At 45.9% G+C, this 14,505-nt stretch overlaps 2 protein-coding genes across 9 annotated transcripts in view; one reads left to right on the top strand and one right to left on the bottom strand.

Annotated features, from left to right (window-relative positions):
* Positions 1 to 14,505, top strand: part of LOC117354768 (zinc finger protein OZF-like) — a 265,018-nt gene that overhangs the window by 214,657 nt on the left and 35,856 nt on the right. The window contains exon 1 of one of the 7 annotated variants that reach the window (XR_004538243.1): positions 13,881 to 14,004. The exons of the other annotated variants lie outside the window; for them this stretch is intronic. The gene's annotated coding sequence lies outside the window, so the exon portion shown is untranslated. Of the gene's footprint in view, positions 1 to 13,880; positions 14,005 to 14,505 lie in introns of those variants that run through there. 7 annotated transcript variants of the gene reach the window in all.
* Positions 184 to 13,906, bottom strand: LOC117354772 (gastrula zinc finger protein XlCGF7.1-like). Of its 2 annotated transcripts, none has more exons than XM_033932733.1 (2): positions 13,756 to 13,906; positions 184 to 2,570 (listed from the first exon to the last, which is right to left on the bottom strand). In XM_033932733.1, the coding sequence occupies exon 2, from the start codon at positions 2,536 to 2,538 to the stop codon at positions 1,708 to 1,710; it is 831 nt and encodes a 276-aa protein (XP_033788624.1). In that variant the 5' UTR covers positions 2,539 to 2,570; positions 13,756 to 13,906; the 3' UTR covers positions 184 to 1,707. The 2 variants fall into 2 exon arrangements, with proteins under 2 accessions (XP_033788624.1, XP_033788623.1); XM_033932732.1 differs by lacking the exon at positions 13,756 to 13,906 and adding an exon at positions 11,369 to 11,923.

The raw sequence follows: 14,505 nt of genomic DNA on the forward strand, positions 1-14,505 counted from the left end.
TCCTTGAATGAGAGAGGAATGAATTATTGAAATATATTAAAGTTTACACAAATATTTATTAAAAGGATTAAAATTTTCCCACAGAAATTGTGATCAACCCCGAACTTGGTTTCCTTCTATTGATTGGATTCCAGGGGTGTTTTTTACTCCTTTTTTACTCTGCATTGAATCACCAGAGATAGTTCTATTTTGTATGGTATTCTGAAGAATTTCTGGTTTGAACTCTCTAATATCAGTTTCCAATTGTTGGGGCAGTGAACACCCCCCCAAATGAATCCCATCTCTTCTTCCCCGAGCTTGGGGCTGCGTCTGGATGTGTGTGATGTCATCACGTTGCATCCAGAAGTAGCTCCGAGCGCGAGGCTTTCCAAAAGCCAGACACACTGACAGGTTTTGGAAATCCGTCTGGGCACACGGACCGTCCTCTAAAAAGAAGACGTAGCCAGGTTTTCTTGGACATCTGGTATCCCTATTCTCAATTAGTTTTCTCCCACACAGATTAAAGACTGCAGCCTTCCTCTCAGTGTCTTCCTTTTGCTTACAAGCACACGGAATTTCTCATACATTCCTTTCTTTTCAATTCAGTTTCATGTTTAAAACCGTCGTTTCTGATTAGCTCAAACTAATTCTAGCATTTAGCTTGTTTAACTTTTAGTTTTGACTCTAACCAATTTCTGCATGTTCTGAACTACAACGATTTTGCAAAACTGAAAGCCCCAAAGCTCGGCTTAACAGACTCACAGCATCTCTGCTGGCCACTTTAAACCTTTGAAACTTATGAAAATTATGTCTTTATATTTGTAATTAGGAGCTGCTCTCCTTGCTACTCTCCTTTGCCCTTAGGGCACATGCATGATTTTTTTTCATGCTAAGAATGCCAAATTCAGGCTATAACTGGGCCCCCACATCTCCCCACATTCCCTGGGCTCACTTTTTCAAAATGAAATGTCTGTTTTCTGTCCATGTGCAATCACAATATAAATGCTATTCGCACCAGAATCGGGCCTTAGCACTGCCTCCCCTCCTGGACTCCTGGCACCTTTTAAAAAGTAAATTATTGGTGGCTCAGTGCTTTAATCAACTCAAGGACTCCCCCGGAACCCTCGGCTGCCTTTCCTGTGCCTTACATGCGCACGTGACGTCACCATGCACTCGTGTCGCTGCATGTACACGTGGCAGCATCTCCGGACCAGGCCTCAGCACAGCCTGGGCCTTTCTTTGCAGGATCCTCCTGGCTCCCCTCATTCTCCATTAGCCTGGAAACAACCACGAGTACACCCAACCTAAAATCCCACAATTGGGACTCCCCTCCCCTCCAGATGACTCCTTGGACACCTCCTTAACCCCTGGGAGTCCCCAGGTACTTTTTTTTTGTTTTACTTTACATTTTTAACTCTGTTTACACTAATGAGAAGTTCCACTTGATTGTGCCTTTCTGTGTAGAAATTATCTGTCATCAGAACTTTGCAGCCAGATTCAGGATGTGTGACTGTTTGTAGCTCGTTTTTTACGGAATCAACAGATGTCTGTTGTACCAGCTTTCTGTGAATCATCTCGTCCACAATCCATTGTCCTGAGCTTCAACTATCAATTGCTCATCTTTAAGTTTTCATTCACTTCTCCTTAACCATTGATGCATCTTGATTCAACCAACAAATGGTTCCTACAGCAACACTTTGAATCCTACCGTACTAATTCATTTGCCATTTATTTTCCCTCATTTCCTGTGTGGATTTTCTGATGGGTTGTAAGGCCATTTTTCTGGGCAAAGCACTTCCCACATTCAGAGCACATGTATGGTTTCTCTCCTGTGTGGGTCCTTTGATGCGTCACAAGATGTTTGCGGTGACAGAATCTTTTCCCACATACTGTGCAAGCAAAGGGCCTCTCGCCTGTGTGGATCCGCTCATGGATCATTAAATTTTGCTTGTTTCCAAAGAGCTTCCCACACTGAGGACAATGAAATGGTTTTTCTCCAGTATGGGTCCTCTGGTGAGTTATGAGGTGCTGCTTGCGGCTAAAACTCTTCCCACATGCAGTACAAGGAAAGGGCCTCTCCCCAGCATGGGTTTTCTGGTGCAGCATCAGGTTGTCTCTCCGATTGAAATGTTTTACACAGTCTGGACACTTGTAAGGTGTCTCCCCAGTGTGGATCCGCTGGTGAATCATGAGATTTGACTTTTGACAGAAGCTTTTCTCACAGTTATCACACTTGTAAGGTTTCTTGCCCGTATGGATCCTCTGATGGATGATAAGGGTTGAGTTATTCTTAAATGGCTTGTTACAGACATCACATTTCAGTGGTCCCTTCATTCTCAATCTTTTCCTTGCTGCCACAGACTGGAAGTGAACCTGGCAATCTCTCTCATACATGCTGGGACTCTTCTCTGGATCTGCATCAAGGGTCCTCTGTACCTTTGACTTAAAGGTTTGTTCCGTGAGAAAAATATGTGAGACATCTTGAGGGCCTCCTGGGGTCAGAGTCTTTTGATCCTCAGAAAATTCTTTCAGAGAATCTTCTAGGCAGGTTACATTCATGGTCCCATCACCAAGAGCTCGAAAGGGAGGGACTGAGAGAAAGAGACAGAGAGAGATCAGGCATTAGTCCATGATTGTTCTATTGTAAGAAACACAAGTCTATGGGGCTCATGATTAAAAAATAAAGACTTCCAAAACCATCATAAATCGGCATTTTGACGCCCTAATTGCTGGGATGAACAGGTGCTGATTTTTGAAAGCATCTTTCTGGATGTCTTGCAAGGCATTCTAGCCACTGTGCATTCAAAGATCCAGGGGGCGTGTTGGTAGGTGTGTTATGGGTGGGCTTAGACTGCACCTATAATTGAACGCTTCCGAAGACGTTCTGGATGGAACTTAGACATTCTGAACTAGACCTGTTTTCAAAGTGTCTAGGTACCAAAAAGATACCCAAACTGACAAGATGACCACAGGAGGAATTATGTTAAGATCCCCCACACTCCCCCAGTGGTCACTGACCCCCCCCCCCCCCCCCAAATATGAATAAAACAGTACATACCTGTCTCTAGAACAGCAGCATTTGGTAGGGGCAAGGATAGTAGAGCATCACACAGGTGTCTTAAGTAGCCTGGTGGATGGGCTAATGAGCCATAGAGAGGAAGACCTAGGCCCATAGGACACTCTAACCAGTACATTTATGGTGGAAAGGGTGAGCCCACCAAAATCCTACTATAGTGAAATATAGATGCCACCTATAGTCATAAGGGCTATTGGAGTGGTTGACATGTAGGTATAATATGTTTTGGGGGAGTTTTGGAGGTCTCATCATACATTAGAAGGGGCTTATGGTGAGATGTATATCTGGCACCCTTTATGTGAAGTTCACAGCAATGACCACTGCTCCATTGGGATGTCTACCTGGCCAGTCCATTACAATGCCGGCCCCTTCCAAATCTAAATGGTCTAGATTTGAACATTTTCAACTTGGACGTTTCTGTGGTTGAAAATGTGAAATAAAGTTAGGCATCCTGTGGCTGAACATCCTGGCAGCCAAGACAGCCAAGCAGATGAATTTCCAAAAACAAACGATTTTGAAAATTGGACGCTTCTCCATCCCTGACTTTGGATATCTTGCGGGAAACATCCAAGTTAGACTTAAAAGTCCTTTTTTTTAAAACTGGCCCTCCATGTGTTAAAAGTGTGGGAGATACAGTACTCCACTGATATTTGCGGGGGTTCCATTCCAGGAACCCCCACGAATCTTGAAAAGCCGCACATACGGTTTTCAGCAGGGGAGACAGTAGAGGGCAGCCAGAGAGGAAGGAGAGAGCAACTGGAGCACCGGAGAGTGAAGGAAATCACTCGCAGTATGCTCCGACCGCCTCTTCCTGCATTAAAGTCGGGCCTCACCAATCAGGAGCTGCTTTGACACGCAGCTGCTGATTGGTGAGGCCTGACTTTAGTGCAGGAAGAAGCGGTCGGAGCATACCGCGAGTGATTTCCTTCACTCACCGGCGCTCCGGCTGCTCTCTCCAGCTGCCCTTTCCTGCCCGGTCATTTGCAGTCGGAATATACCACAAATGACTGAGACCGCAAATCGCTGACCGCGAATGACCAGGGGAGCACTGTATCTCAAACCATGTGTGAGAAGCACCAGGAATCATTCAAGTTATGTCTGAGAACTGTATGAGGTGCCTCTGGCTAAGTGCAAAGGGAGCGGGGGTCTCAGACAATGTATGCGAAGCATAAGGAGTCATTTAAGCTGTGCCTGTGAAGTGCAGGAGTCTCTCGGGCTTTACATGAGGAGTACTGGTGTTGTCTCAGGCTATGTATGAGAAGAGCAGGGGGTCTAGTGAGAAGCAGAGGGTTTTACAGGCTTTGTGTGAAGAGCATTGATAAAGACAGCTAAGAGAGAATATGAAGAGAAACTTGCAAAAGAGGCAAAAATTCATAGCAGTTTTTTTAGGTACATCAGAAGTAGAAAACCTGTGAGGGAATCCGTGGGAACGTTGGATGATCAAGGAGCAAAAGGGGTGCTCAGGAAGGATAAGGCCACAGCCAAGAGACTGAATGAATTCTTTGCTTCGGTCTTTATGGAAGAACTACCTGAATCGGAAATGGTTTTCAAGGGTGATGATGCGGAGGAACTGAAAGAAATCTCGGTGAATCTGGAAGATGTACTGAGCCAAATCGACAAGTTAAAAAGTGATAAATCACCTGGACCGGATGGTATACATCCAAGAGTACTAAAAGAACTCAAACATGAAATTGCTGACCTGTTAGTGATCTGTAACCTGTTGCTAAAATCTTCTGTAGTACCTGAAAATTGGAGGGTGGCTAGTGGTACGCTGATTTTTAAAAAGGGTTCCAGGGGAGATCTTGGAAATTACACACCTGTAAGCCTGACTTCAGTGCTGGGCAAAATGATGGGGGTAGGAGAGGTGGGGAATTCATTAGATTTCTGGCTCAAAAAGAACAAAAATGGATTTATAAACTGAACGCTATTATACCATATGGGATGAACAGTAATATCGAGTGGCAACATATTTACTGAGATATATGCTAAACCGGGTTGAATGGTTTATTTGATTATGATTGGTCTGACGTCATTTTCTGACATTTAAAAGAGAAAATGATGACGATGCCATTTTTGCAGCAGCTACGAGAAGGACTAGAGGTTCATATGAAGAAGTAAAAGGTATGGACAGAGGTTACTAATAAGGTTATCTTTAAAATAAGAATAAATGCGAGGTTTAGAAAGCTTCTGAATGAGATAGTTATATTATTTTAGGAAGATTACCGTTGAAAAAGAAAACCCTGAAGCAGCGGTTATTGGGACAAACTGAAGCGGCTTAAATGATCAGGAGGGCTGTGGAAGATTGGAAGCCGCAAAGTGCAGAAAACAGCAGTTACTGTTCACTGATAGAGAAAAAGGAAGAGTAAGAGAAAAAAATCCGTGATAGTATATAGAGATAATCATAAGGAAAAAGAAGGGAAAACAAGATACAGCCAGACATGAAATAGTCATTATAAATGAATGATGAGGAGAAAAAATGATGAAGAAAATGATTCATTTTTATATAAAAAAGAAAGAAAGAATCTAGATAAAATATGAAATGATTCAATGAATATGGGTGGATGGTGGATAAAAGCCTATGATTGATATTTAGAGTGCACGAAAATTCATTGTTATAGACGCCTCTATTGATAAGATAATAGTTAGCTTTTCAGGTGGAAACGTAGGATTTACTTTGTAGTGACTGATCCATTGCAAAATAGATAGTGTTGTATTTGTACCCTGTAAGGTTGGCATGTCCATTGCAATGCTGGCCCCTCCCATGTCTAAATGGTGCTGATGTTGACGTTTTTGTGGTCGAAAATGATGAATAAAGTTAGATGGTCTAGACATTTTTGCGGCCAAGACGTCCAAGTAGAAAAAATATTTGGACGTTCCATTCAAAAATGGATACTTCTCTGCTTCCAACTTTGGATATGTCACGGGAAACATCCAAATGTGGACTTACACGTCCTATCGAGAATGGCCCGCCACCTCTCGTCTGGCTAAAAATAGACTGGAAATCCAATGCCAGTCGTTGGATACGGTGCCGACAATGAATTTCCAGAGCATGGAAGATTGCCCAATGCAGTAACCAAAGAGGCAGAACAGAAAAAAATGTGGATGGGAACGTGCACCTGAGGTGTGTGCACACAGGAAGATTAACGTAATGTCGGCACACCTTGTGCGCATGCGCTGGAATTCTATTCTCTGCATAAAATATTTGTGATACCAGCATTTATTCCAGGACAAGCAGGCATCCTATTCTCACATGTGGGTGACGTCATCCACGGAGCCCCGATGCGGACAGCCTTGCAAGCAGACTTTAGAAAGTTCACGACTGCCGCACCACGCGTGCCCCCTCATCATCTCCTCTTTCGACGCTCTGCGCTAAACTTAGTTCTACTTCGTGCCTTCTGTCACTGTGTCTTTTGTATTTTATTCTTACAGGGTGTTTTGCGCGTTTTCTAAAAAAAGAGAAATTTTTCAATTTCGTCTCTTTTTTATTTTGAGTTATGGCGGGGCCTACCCCACGGCCTCAGCCTAAGGGCTTCAATTTTGCCGTCTATGTCCCGGCCGGCCACGTACGCAGGTAGGGCTGATCTCAGTTAGGGCATTGGTCTCTGCATCTGACAGCTCTCAACTTAACGGCAACTCTCCAGTTTTCTCAATCTGTACAGGACATTTTAGAGGCTTCCAGGAAACCTACCACTAGACAATGTTACAACCAGAAATGGACTAGATTTTCTGCTTGGTGCACCATTCGGCACAAGGAGCCTCAATCTACCTCCTTGTCTTCAGTTTTGGATCACCTGTTCCATTTGTCTCAATCAGGCCTCAAATCCATCTCAGTGCAATTGCTGCTTTTCATCAGCCTATTGAAGGGAAAACCCTCTCTGCTCATCCTGTGGTTTCCAGATTTATGAAAGGACTTTTCAATGTCAAACCACCTCTCAAACTGCCTCCAGTGGTTTGGGATCTCAATGTTGTTCTTGCTCAGTTGATGAACCCTCCATTTGAACCAATGTCTTCAGCTTATCTGAAATATCTCACTTGGAGAGTGGTCTTTCTCATTGCTCTCACGTCTGCTCACAGAGTCGGTGAGCTAAAAGCTTTAGTAACGGACCCACTTTTCACAGGATTCTATCATGGCAAGGTGGTCCTCCGTACTCATCTTAAATTCTTACCTAAAGTGGTTTTAGAATTTCATCATCAATCCATTGTACTTCCAGTGTTTTTTTTCCAAAGCCTCATTCTCACCCTGAAGAAACAGCTCTTCATACTCTGGACTGTAAGCGTGCTTTGGCTTTCTATTTGCAAAGGACTAAGCCACACAGATCTGCTCCTCAACTTTTTGTCTCTTTTGATCCAAACAAGTTGGGACATCCAGTTTCCAAGAGAACAATCTCCAACTGGTTGGCTGCTTGCATCTCTTTCTGCTATGCTCAGGCTGGACTGCATCTAGAGGGTCAAGTCACAGCCCATAAAGTTAGAGCTATAGTGGCATCTGTAGCTTTCCTTAGATCTACTCCTATTGAGAAAATCTGCAAAGCTGCCACTTGGTCCTCGGTTCATGTATTCACTTCTCATTATTGTCTGGATTCTTTTTCCAGAAGGGATGGCCACTTTGGTCAGGCAGTATTACAAAATTTATTCTCCTGAATTGCCAACGCTCCCACCATCCCATTCTGGTTAGCTTGGAGGTCATCCATATGTTGAGAATATGCTGCCTGCTAGTCCTGGGATAAAACACAGTTACTTACCGTAACAGGTGTCATCCAGGAACAGCAGGCAGCTATTCTCGCAACCCACCCTCCTCCCCTGGTTGGCTTCTTAGCTGGCTATCTGAACTGAGGAGACGCTGAGGAGGTGCGCACTCGGGAACTTTCTAAAGTTTTACAAGCAAGTCTGCTTGCGAGCCTGTCCGCGCTGGGGCTCCGTGGATGACGTCGCCCACATGTGAGAATATCTGCCTGCTGTCCCTGGATAACACCCGTTATGGTGAGTAACTGTGCCGAATACCATTCCAGCCCATGCCGGCATGTGTGCCAACCTGTGGGTGTGCGCAGTCTCAGTTCTTTAGGAAAGCCAGAAAATGTTTGGGTCTTTTGTAGGGTAAAATCTGTACATGTGGCCCCACCCCCAGCTCCTCCCCCAAACCTATTCTCAAGCTCGGAGCCGCATTTGGAGGGCCTTTGAGCAAGTGCATGTGTAACACGATGAGGTCACACACATGGGCACATGCCTGTGATGTCACTGGGTTGCGTCTGAGCATGTGCAGATGCCCTCCTGATATGGCCCTGAGCGCAAAGTGCCGCTCCAAAGAGGACATGTCCAGGGAAATACGGAAAGGGGGGGCAGTCCGCCTCTCCATGCCCCCACTCTCCCACTGCTGGGTGTGCATGCCACTTGCCTTCTTCTGGCACAAGCAGCAACCCCCAACCAGCATCGACTCTTCCTCTGACGTCACTTCCTGGACCTGTGCCTAGGAAGGTCTGCAGGTTAGAGGTTGCCGCTCACGCCAGTAACGTCACAGAGGTACGGGGGTAGGGAAGTGGCCGCATACGGCAGGAGGGGGCAGGGAAGGAGCGTCTCTCACCCTTGCTATGAAACAGGCACGAAATCCTCATCGACACTGACCGCAGAAGAGTAAGCAATAACCTGTTCCGTCTCAGCCAGTGTAAAGAAGCAGCTTGTCCTCCCCTGCAATGTGTGAAGCTTTGGTTCCCGGTAGGATGCAGGGAAGCATCCAGTTAGCAGAATCCATGGCTGTGAAAGAGGCACCCAAATCCTACCTGATGTGGTCCTGTGATCCCCCCTTCTCTCCTCTCCCAGTCTCCCAGCAATGGCTGCTATTCACAGGAAACTGAATCCATCTTCCAGGAGCAGGAGAGGGGGCGGGAGAAGGGGATATAATAAAGGCGGCAAGACCACCCTCTCTCCCCTCATATCTTCCTCTCTAGTGGGAGGGGATGGAGGGGGCTCTCGATCTCTCTCTTCCCTCCTTGTACACCAGATCTCTAGAGCTGAGAACCTCTGAGAATTCTGAAATGGTGATTTTTAAAAACAATGAGAAAAAACCCGAAAGCTGGACAGTACGGAAACAAGACAGAAAGAAGACGGATTCATTTGAGCTATGGTGCTGAAGAAGGATTTTGTGTGTGTGGTGGTCTCAAGTGGCACTGTTGAGGGAGCGGTATCTTGCTGCTGGTCGATTCTCTCTGCCTCTTCCCAGGGGAGGATTAAAGGGTAGGCCAAGTAGGCAAGTGCCTTGGGCCCAAAGATTTCATAGCACCGAAACCGTCCTAGCTGCCCTGACAAATTACCTCCTCCACCTGTTCTCACTGGGTAAAAGCGCCCTGATACTTCAATTCGATTTGAGTAGTGCCTTCGACCTGGTCGACCACGACATTATGCTCAACTGCCTTGACTCCATCGGCATCTCCGGTCAGGTAATAGATTGGTTCACAGGCTTCCTAACCAACCGTACCTACCAGGTCCACAGTAATGGAGCCTTCTCCCACCACTGGCGTAACCCTTGTGGAGTCCCACAAGGCTCTCCCCTATCCCCCTCCCTATTCAATATTTACTTGACCCCTCTGGCACGAAGCCTAGCAAACTCTAACCTAAAATCGTTCATATATGCAGATGACATCACCATCATTGTTCCCATTACCTCACTCACTCTAGAAACGGAAAAACTCATCGCATCTATCCTCACCAAGTTAGAACTGTGGACCTCAAAACTCAAATTAAAATTGAACTCTGAAAAAACCAAAATCTTCCTAGCGAGTCCCAACCACAAATTAACAAACACTTCCCTCAGATTGAATGGGCTAGATTACCCTATCTTACCCACCATAAAAATCCTTGGAGTCATCCTGGACCGCACCCTAACCTTCGATGACCATACCAGTGCCCAGGTGAAAAAATGTTTCTGTACCCTCTGGAAACTGCGCACCATCAAACGCTACTTCGACCACCAAGCCTTCCGTCTACTCGTCCAATCTCTGGTATTAAGCATATTAGACTACTGCAACATTATTTACCTGGGATCCTATAAAAATACCATCAAACGTCTTAGAACAGTCCAAAATGCGGCCGTCCGCCTCATCTATGATCTCAAAAAATACGACCATGTTAGCCCCTACTACACCAAACTCCATTGGCTCCCAGTAGAGGCAAGGATCATCTTTAAGTTTGCCTGCCTCTGTTTCAAAACTCTAACAGGATCTTCCCCAATCTACTTGTCTGAGCACCTTGAAATAGCAGGCCCCTCTCGCACACAAAACGCCCACCTATTCACCTTTCCCTCCCTAAAAGGCTGCCTCTACAAGAGATTCATTGATAGAACCCTAGCATTCCAAGCGGGCAAATGGAACAATTGCCTTACCGCCCTCATCTCCAACTCCCCGCCCTACCACCTGTTCAGGAAGTCACTAAAAACCTACCTCTTCGACAAATTCCGCTAACGCTGCCTTCCCCCCTTCCTTGCACCCTCCTGACCTCGACATGCCTCCATTCCCTATGACTACGCCCCCTCCCAAGCCACTATGGCCTCTCTTTCTCAAGCTCTGTTTTATCTAATTGCCCTGCCTTTTCATTGCCTCACATTTAACATCACTGTAAATGTACCACCGCTTTAACATGGAACATCGCTGTATACGTACAGTCTCTTCTTTAGTATATGCCTTTTTATTACTGCTATTTATGTAACATCTTTGTAAATGTAATAACACTGTAATATGTATCATCGCTGTAAATGTACAGTCTCTTCTATTGTTAACCGCATTGAACTTCCATGGTATTGCGGGATACAAGAATAAAGTTATTATTATTATTATTTCAGGGGGGGAGCAGAATGCTGCCTGCTCTGATGACGTCACTGTACCTGCCTCTATGTCCGGCTTCAGGTGTGCCAAATCTTGTCTCCTCCTGCCTTCTTCACTATTCAGCGCAGCTGAACTCGCAGTCTTCAAAAGGCCAAGGGCAGCGGTTCCTACACGCTGTCCACAGCTGACCTGGAAGCCATTCCTCTGATGCTGGGATTTTGCATTACAGGGAAGGCTTCTGGGTCAGCTGTGGGTGGCGTGTTGGCCTTTTGAAGACTGCAAATTTGGCTGCACTGAATAATGAAGAAGGAGAAGGTGCTACTTGAACTTCTGGAGCTGGGGGGACATAGGAGGGGACAGGGCCATGGAGGGCCAGGTCCAGGGGGCCCAGTGTACTAGGGTCCACTGAAGAATTACTCCTGCCCTGCCTCTCCCCTTCCCTTTCACCCTTCTTCCCCCAATCAGCACTTTTTCACCACCACCAATTACCTCCCGCATCTACCTTCAATTTGTTGTAGGTAGCGATTCATAGAGCTACCTTGCTGCCGGTCCCGGCGTCTTCTCTCCATTGCGGCCTGCCCCAGTGGAAACAGGAAGTGCTGAACAGTGAAGTCTTCTGGGGCAGGTTGATGGCAGAAGGATCACACTGCTAACGCCACCGGCTGCCTGAAGTTTTAAAATTGCAGCACTGGAGAAGATATTGGGGGTGGGGAGACTCACAAAGGCCACACCTGACTCCAAGGTGGCCTGGGTAGAAAGGTTGTGCTGGGGGTGGGGGGCAAGACTGGAGGGAGGCAGGCGGAATGGAAGTGGGCCAGAGTCAGGTGTCCTCTTTTTTGACTTAGCAAATATGGTTACCTACCCAACATATCCTCTGAAAAAAATGTCATCAATTTCTCAGGCAGTCGAGTGAGGAGCTCTGGACCACTTGACATGGAATGACTTCTCACAATGCAAAAGAGAAGACAACTTTTAGTGTCAATAGGAAGAAATATTTTTTCACTTAGAGAATAGTTAAGCTCTGGAACGCATTGAATGGTTAACAAAGTTCTGAGTTCAAAGAAGCGTGGGATGAACACAGAAGATTTAGAATCAGAAAATAATATTAAATATTGAACTAGGCCAGTTACTGGGCAGACTTGTACGGTCTGTGTCTGTGTATGGCCGTTTGGAGGAGGATGGGCAGGGGAGGGCTTCAATGGCTGGGAGGGTGTAGATGGGCTGGAGTAAGTCTTAACAGAGATTTCGGCAGGTGGAACCCAAGCACAGTACCGGGTAAAGCTTTGGATTCTCGCCCAGAAATAGCTAAGAAGAAAAATTAAAAAAAATTTTTTAAATTGAATCAGGTTGGGCAGACTGGATGGACCATTCGGGTCTTTATCTGCCATCATCTACTATGTTAAAGTTGGTTTTAAGAAAGGTTTGGACAAGTTCCTGGAGGAAAAGTCCATAAACTGCTATTGAGAAAGACTTGGGGGAAGGCTCTGCTTGCTCTGGGGGGTTCCAGAATCTTGTTGACTCTTTGAGATTCGGGAATCTTCCTTACCAAAATCCGACCTCTCCTCTCCGAGCAAATTACCAAAACTCTTATCCACGCTCTCATCACCTCTCGCTTAGACTACTGCAATGTACTTCTCTCAGGTCTTGTGCTCATCTGTCTCTCACCCCTTCAATTTGTTCAAAATGCTGCTGCATGACTCATATTCTCCCCCCTCCTGAAGTCACTTCATTGGCTCCCAATCCATTTCCGAATACAGTTGAAACTCCTCTTACTGACTTACTCCGTAGCCTGTCATTTTCTCTCCTTACTCATCTCCCCCAGTGCTCCCACCTTGTGAACTCCGTTCATTGGGTAAGTCCCTCTTATCTGTACCCTTTACCTCCACCACAACTCCAAACCGTCCGTTCTTTCTTGCCTGGAACAGGTTGTCAGAGTCAATACTCTGACATTTCAAACCTACTTCTTTGAAGCCGCTTTCAACGCTTAACTCCCCTCACTGTTAGATACGTAGACCCGTTGTATCATTCCTTCTACCAGAAACTCCCTAACCCCTTTATGTCCTGTCTGTCTGTCCAAATTAGATTGTAAGCTCTTCTGAGCAGGGACCATATGTTAAATGGATAGCGTTGTGTACGCCTTTGAGCGTTATAGAAATGATAAATAGTAGTAGTTTGGGGTTGCAGTTCCCACTTGATTTAAGTTACATGATCAGGAAGAACTCTGTATAATCCTGGAGAAACAGAAACAGAAATGCATTTCCTCCTGTACTGTACAAAACAGAAAGAGATCAGAGATTCACATTTCCCTAAACGGAGAGAAAATCAAAGAATGAGGAAGAGAAATAGAGGAAAACAAACTGGAGCTGCCACTAGGCAAAAAATGTGGTTTCATAGCAGGGAAAGAAAATGCAGACCAGGTGGGGATTTGTTTGTTATATTCCACCCTGTAAAATTGGACTTTATTTTGCTGCTTAATCGAATCTAATGCTCAACTCGGTTTACAGTGGTTAGATAAGATAATAAAAATATAAAACAGCGATTAAATTATACAAACAAAGAGTATAGCAGAAATAGAAAAGAAATGAATTACCAAAGAGTTTGCTAAACAGAATGGTTGTCAAAGACTTGCGAAAGGATGAAAGAGAACTGAAACTTCGTAGAGAAAGTGGACGATCGTTCCAAAGTTGGGTGAACTTGAAGGGCAGAGATTGACCAAAAGCTTTGATTCTTTCGATGCCTTTAGCTTAAGTTGCTGATCGTCCCTTGCGGAAGAGAATCTAGAAAGATTCCAAGACAGAGGGACTAACGGAGAGAAGACGCCAAAGAGAATTTTGAAAATAACGCAGGCACATTTAAAGACGGGCCTGTAAATAATTTCCCTCTTCTCACTTGTCTTAAAGCGCTGCAGTAGGTGTCAAATTGTCAGATCAATAAAGTTGTGTGACTCTGAATGGTGGGTGGATGGGTGGGAGAGCTCCTCTCTCTCCCTCCTGAGTCATCCTCGCTCCCCCCATCCCCTGCTTTCCCACAATGCTCAGGACTGGGAGCCATTAGTGCAGAAGCAGCTGCTTGGGACACCAGATCCTGCTGGGGCTAGAAAGAGAGGCGTGGGGTGCACGTCACTCTGCTTTTTCCATGGTAAGTCTCTGCAAGCCCTTCTCTTTCCTATCTGCTCCAGCCCTGAGCCATGGAGAACATGCCTGCTTCAGAAATGTGCAGCTGCGGACTACCGGGGCACAGGGGAGAGGCCAGGGAGAAAATGCAGCGAAAAGCCAGGAAGGAAGGAGAGGATAGAGAGAGTGGGGAGAACAGAGAGCAGTCCAGGGAGAAAATACAGCAAGGGACCTGGGAGTGAATGGAGAGAGAGAGACCACCAGGGAGGAGGGGGAGGTAAAGAGGGCAGGGAGAATAGAGAGCAGTCCAGGGAGAAAATACAGCGAGGGACCTAGGAATGAATGGAGAGTGAGACAGCCAGGGAAGAGGGGGAGGAAGAGAGGGCAGGGAGAAAATACAGCGAGAGACCTGAGAGTGAATGGAGAGAGAGAGACAGCCAGGGAGGAGGGGGAGATAGAGAGGGCAGGGAGAACAGAGAGCAGTCCAGGGAGAAAATACAGCGAGGGACCTGGGAGTGAATGGAGA

The sequence above is a fragment of the Geotrypetes seraphini genome, chromosome 2 (assembly GCF_902459505.1).
Source record: "Geotrypetes seraphini chromosome 2, aGeoSer1.1, whole genome shotgun sequence".
In the NCBI taxonomy this organism is placed as follows: Eukaryota; Metazoa; Chordata; class Amphibia; order Gymnophiona; family Dermophiidae; genus Geotrypetes; species Geotrypetes seraphini.

What these genes read in the sequence shown, in the direction of transcription:
- LOC117354772 (XM_033932732.1), bottom strand. Translation starts at nt 11,435, where the DNA reads ATGGAGAGAAGACGCCGGGACCGGCAGCAAGGTAGCTCTATGAATCGC. An exon ending in CTACCTACAACAAATTGAAG is followed by an intron (nt 2,571 to 11,368) that starts GTAGATGCGGGA and finishes TCTTTCTCTCAG; the next exon opens with TCCCTCCCTTTCGAGCTCTT.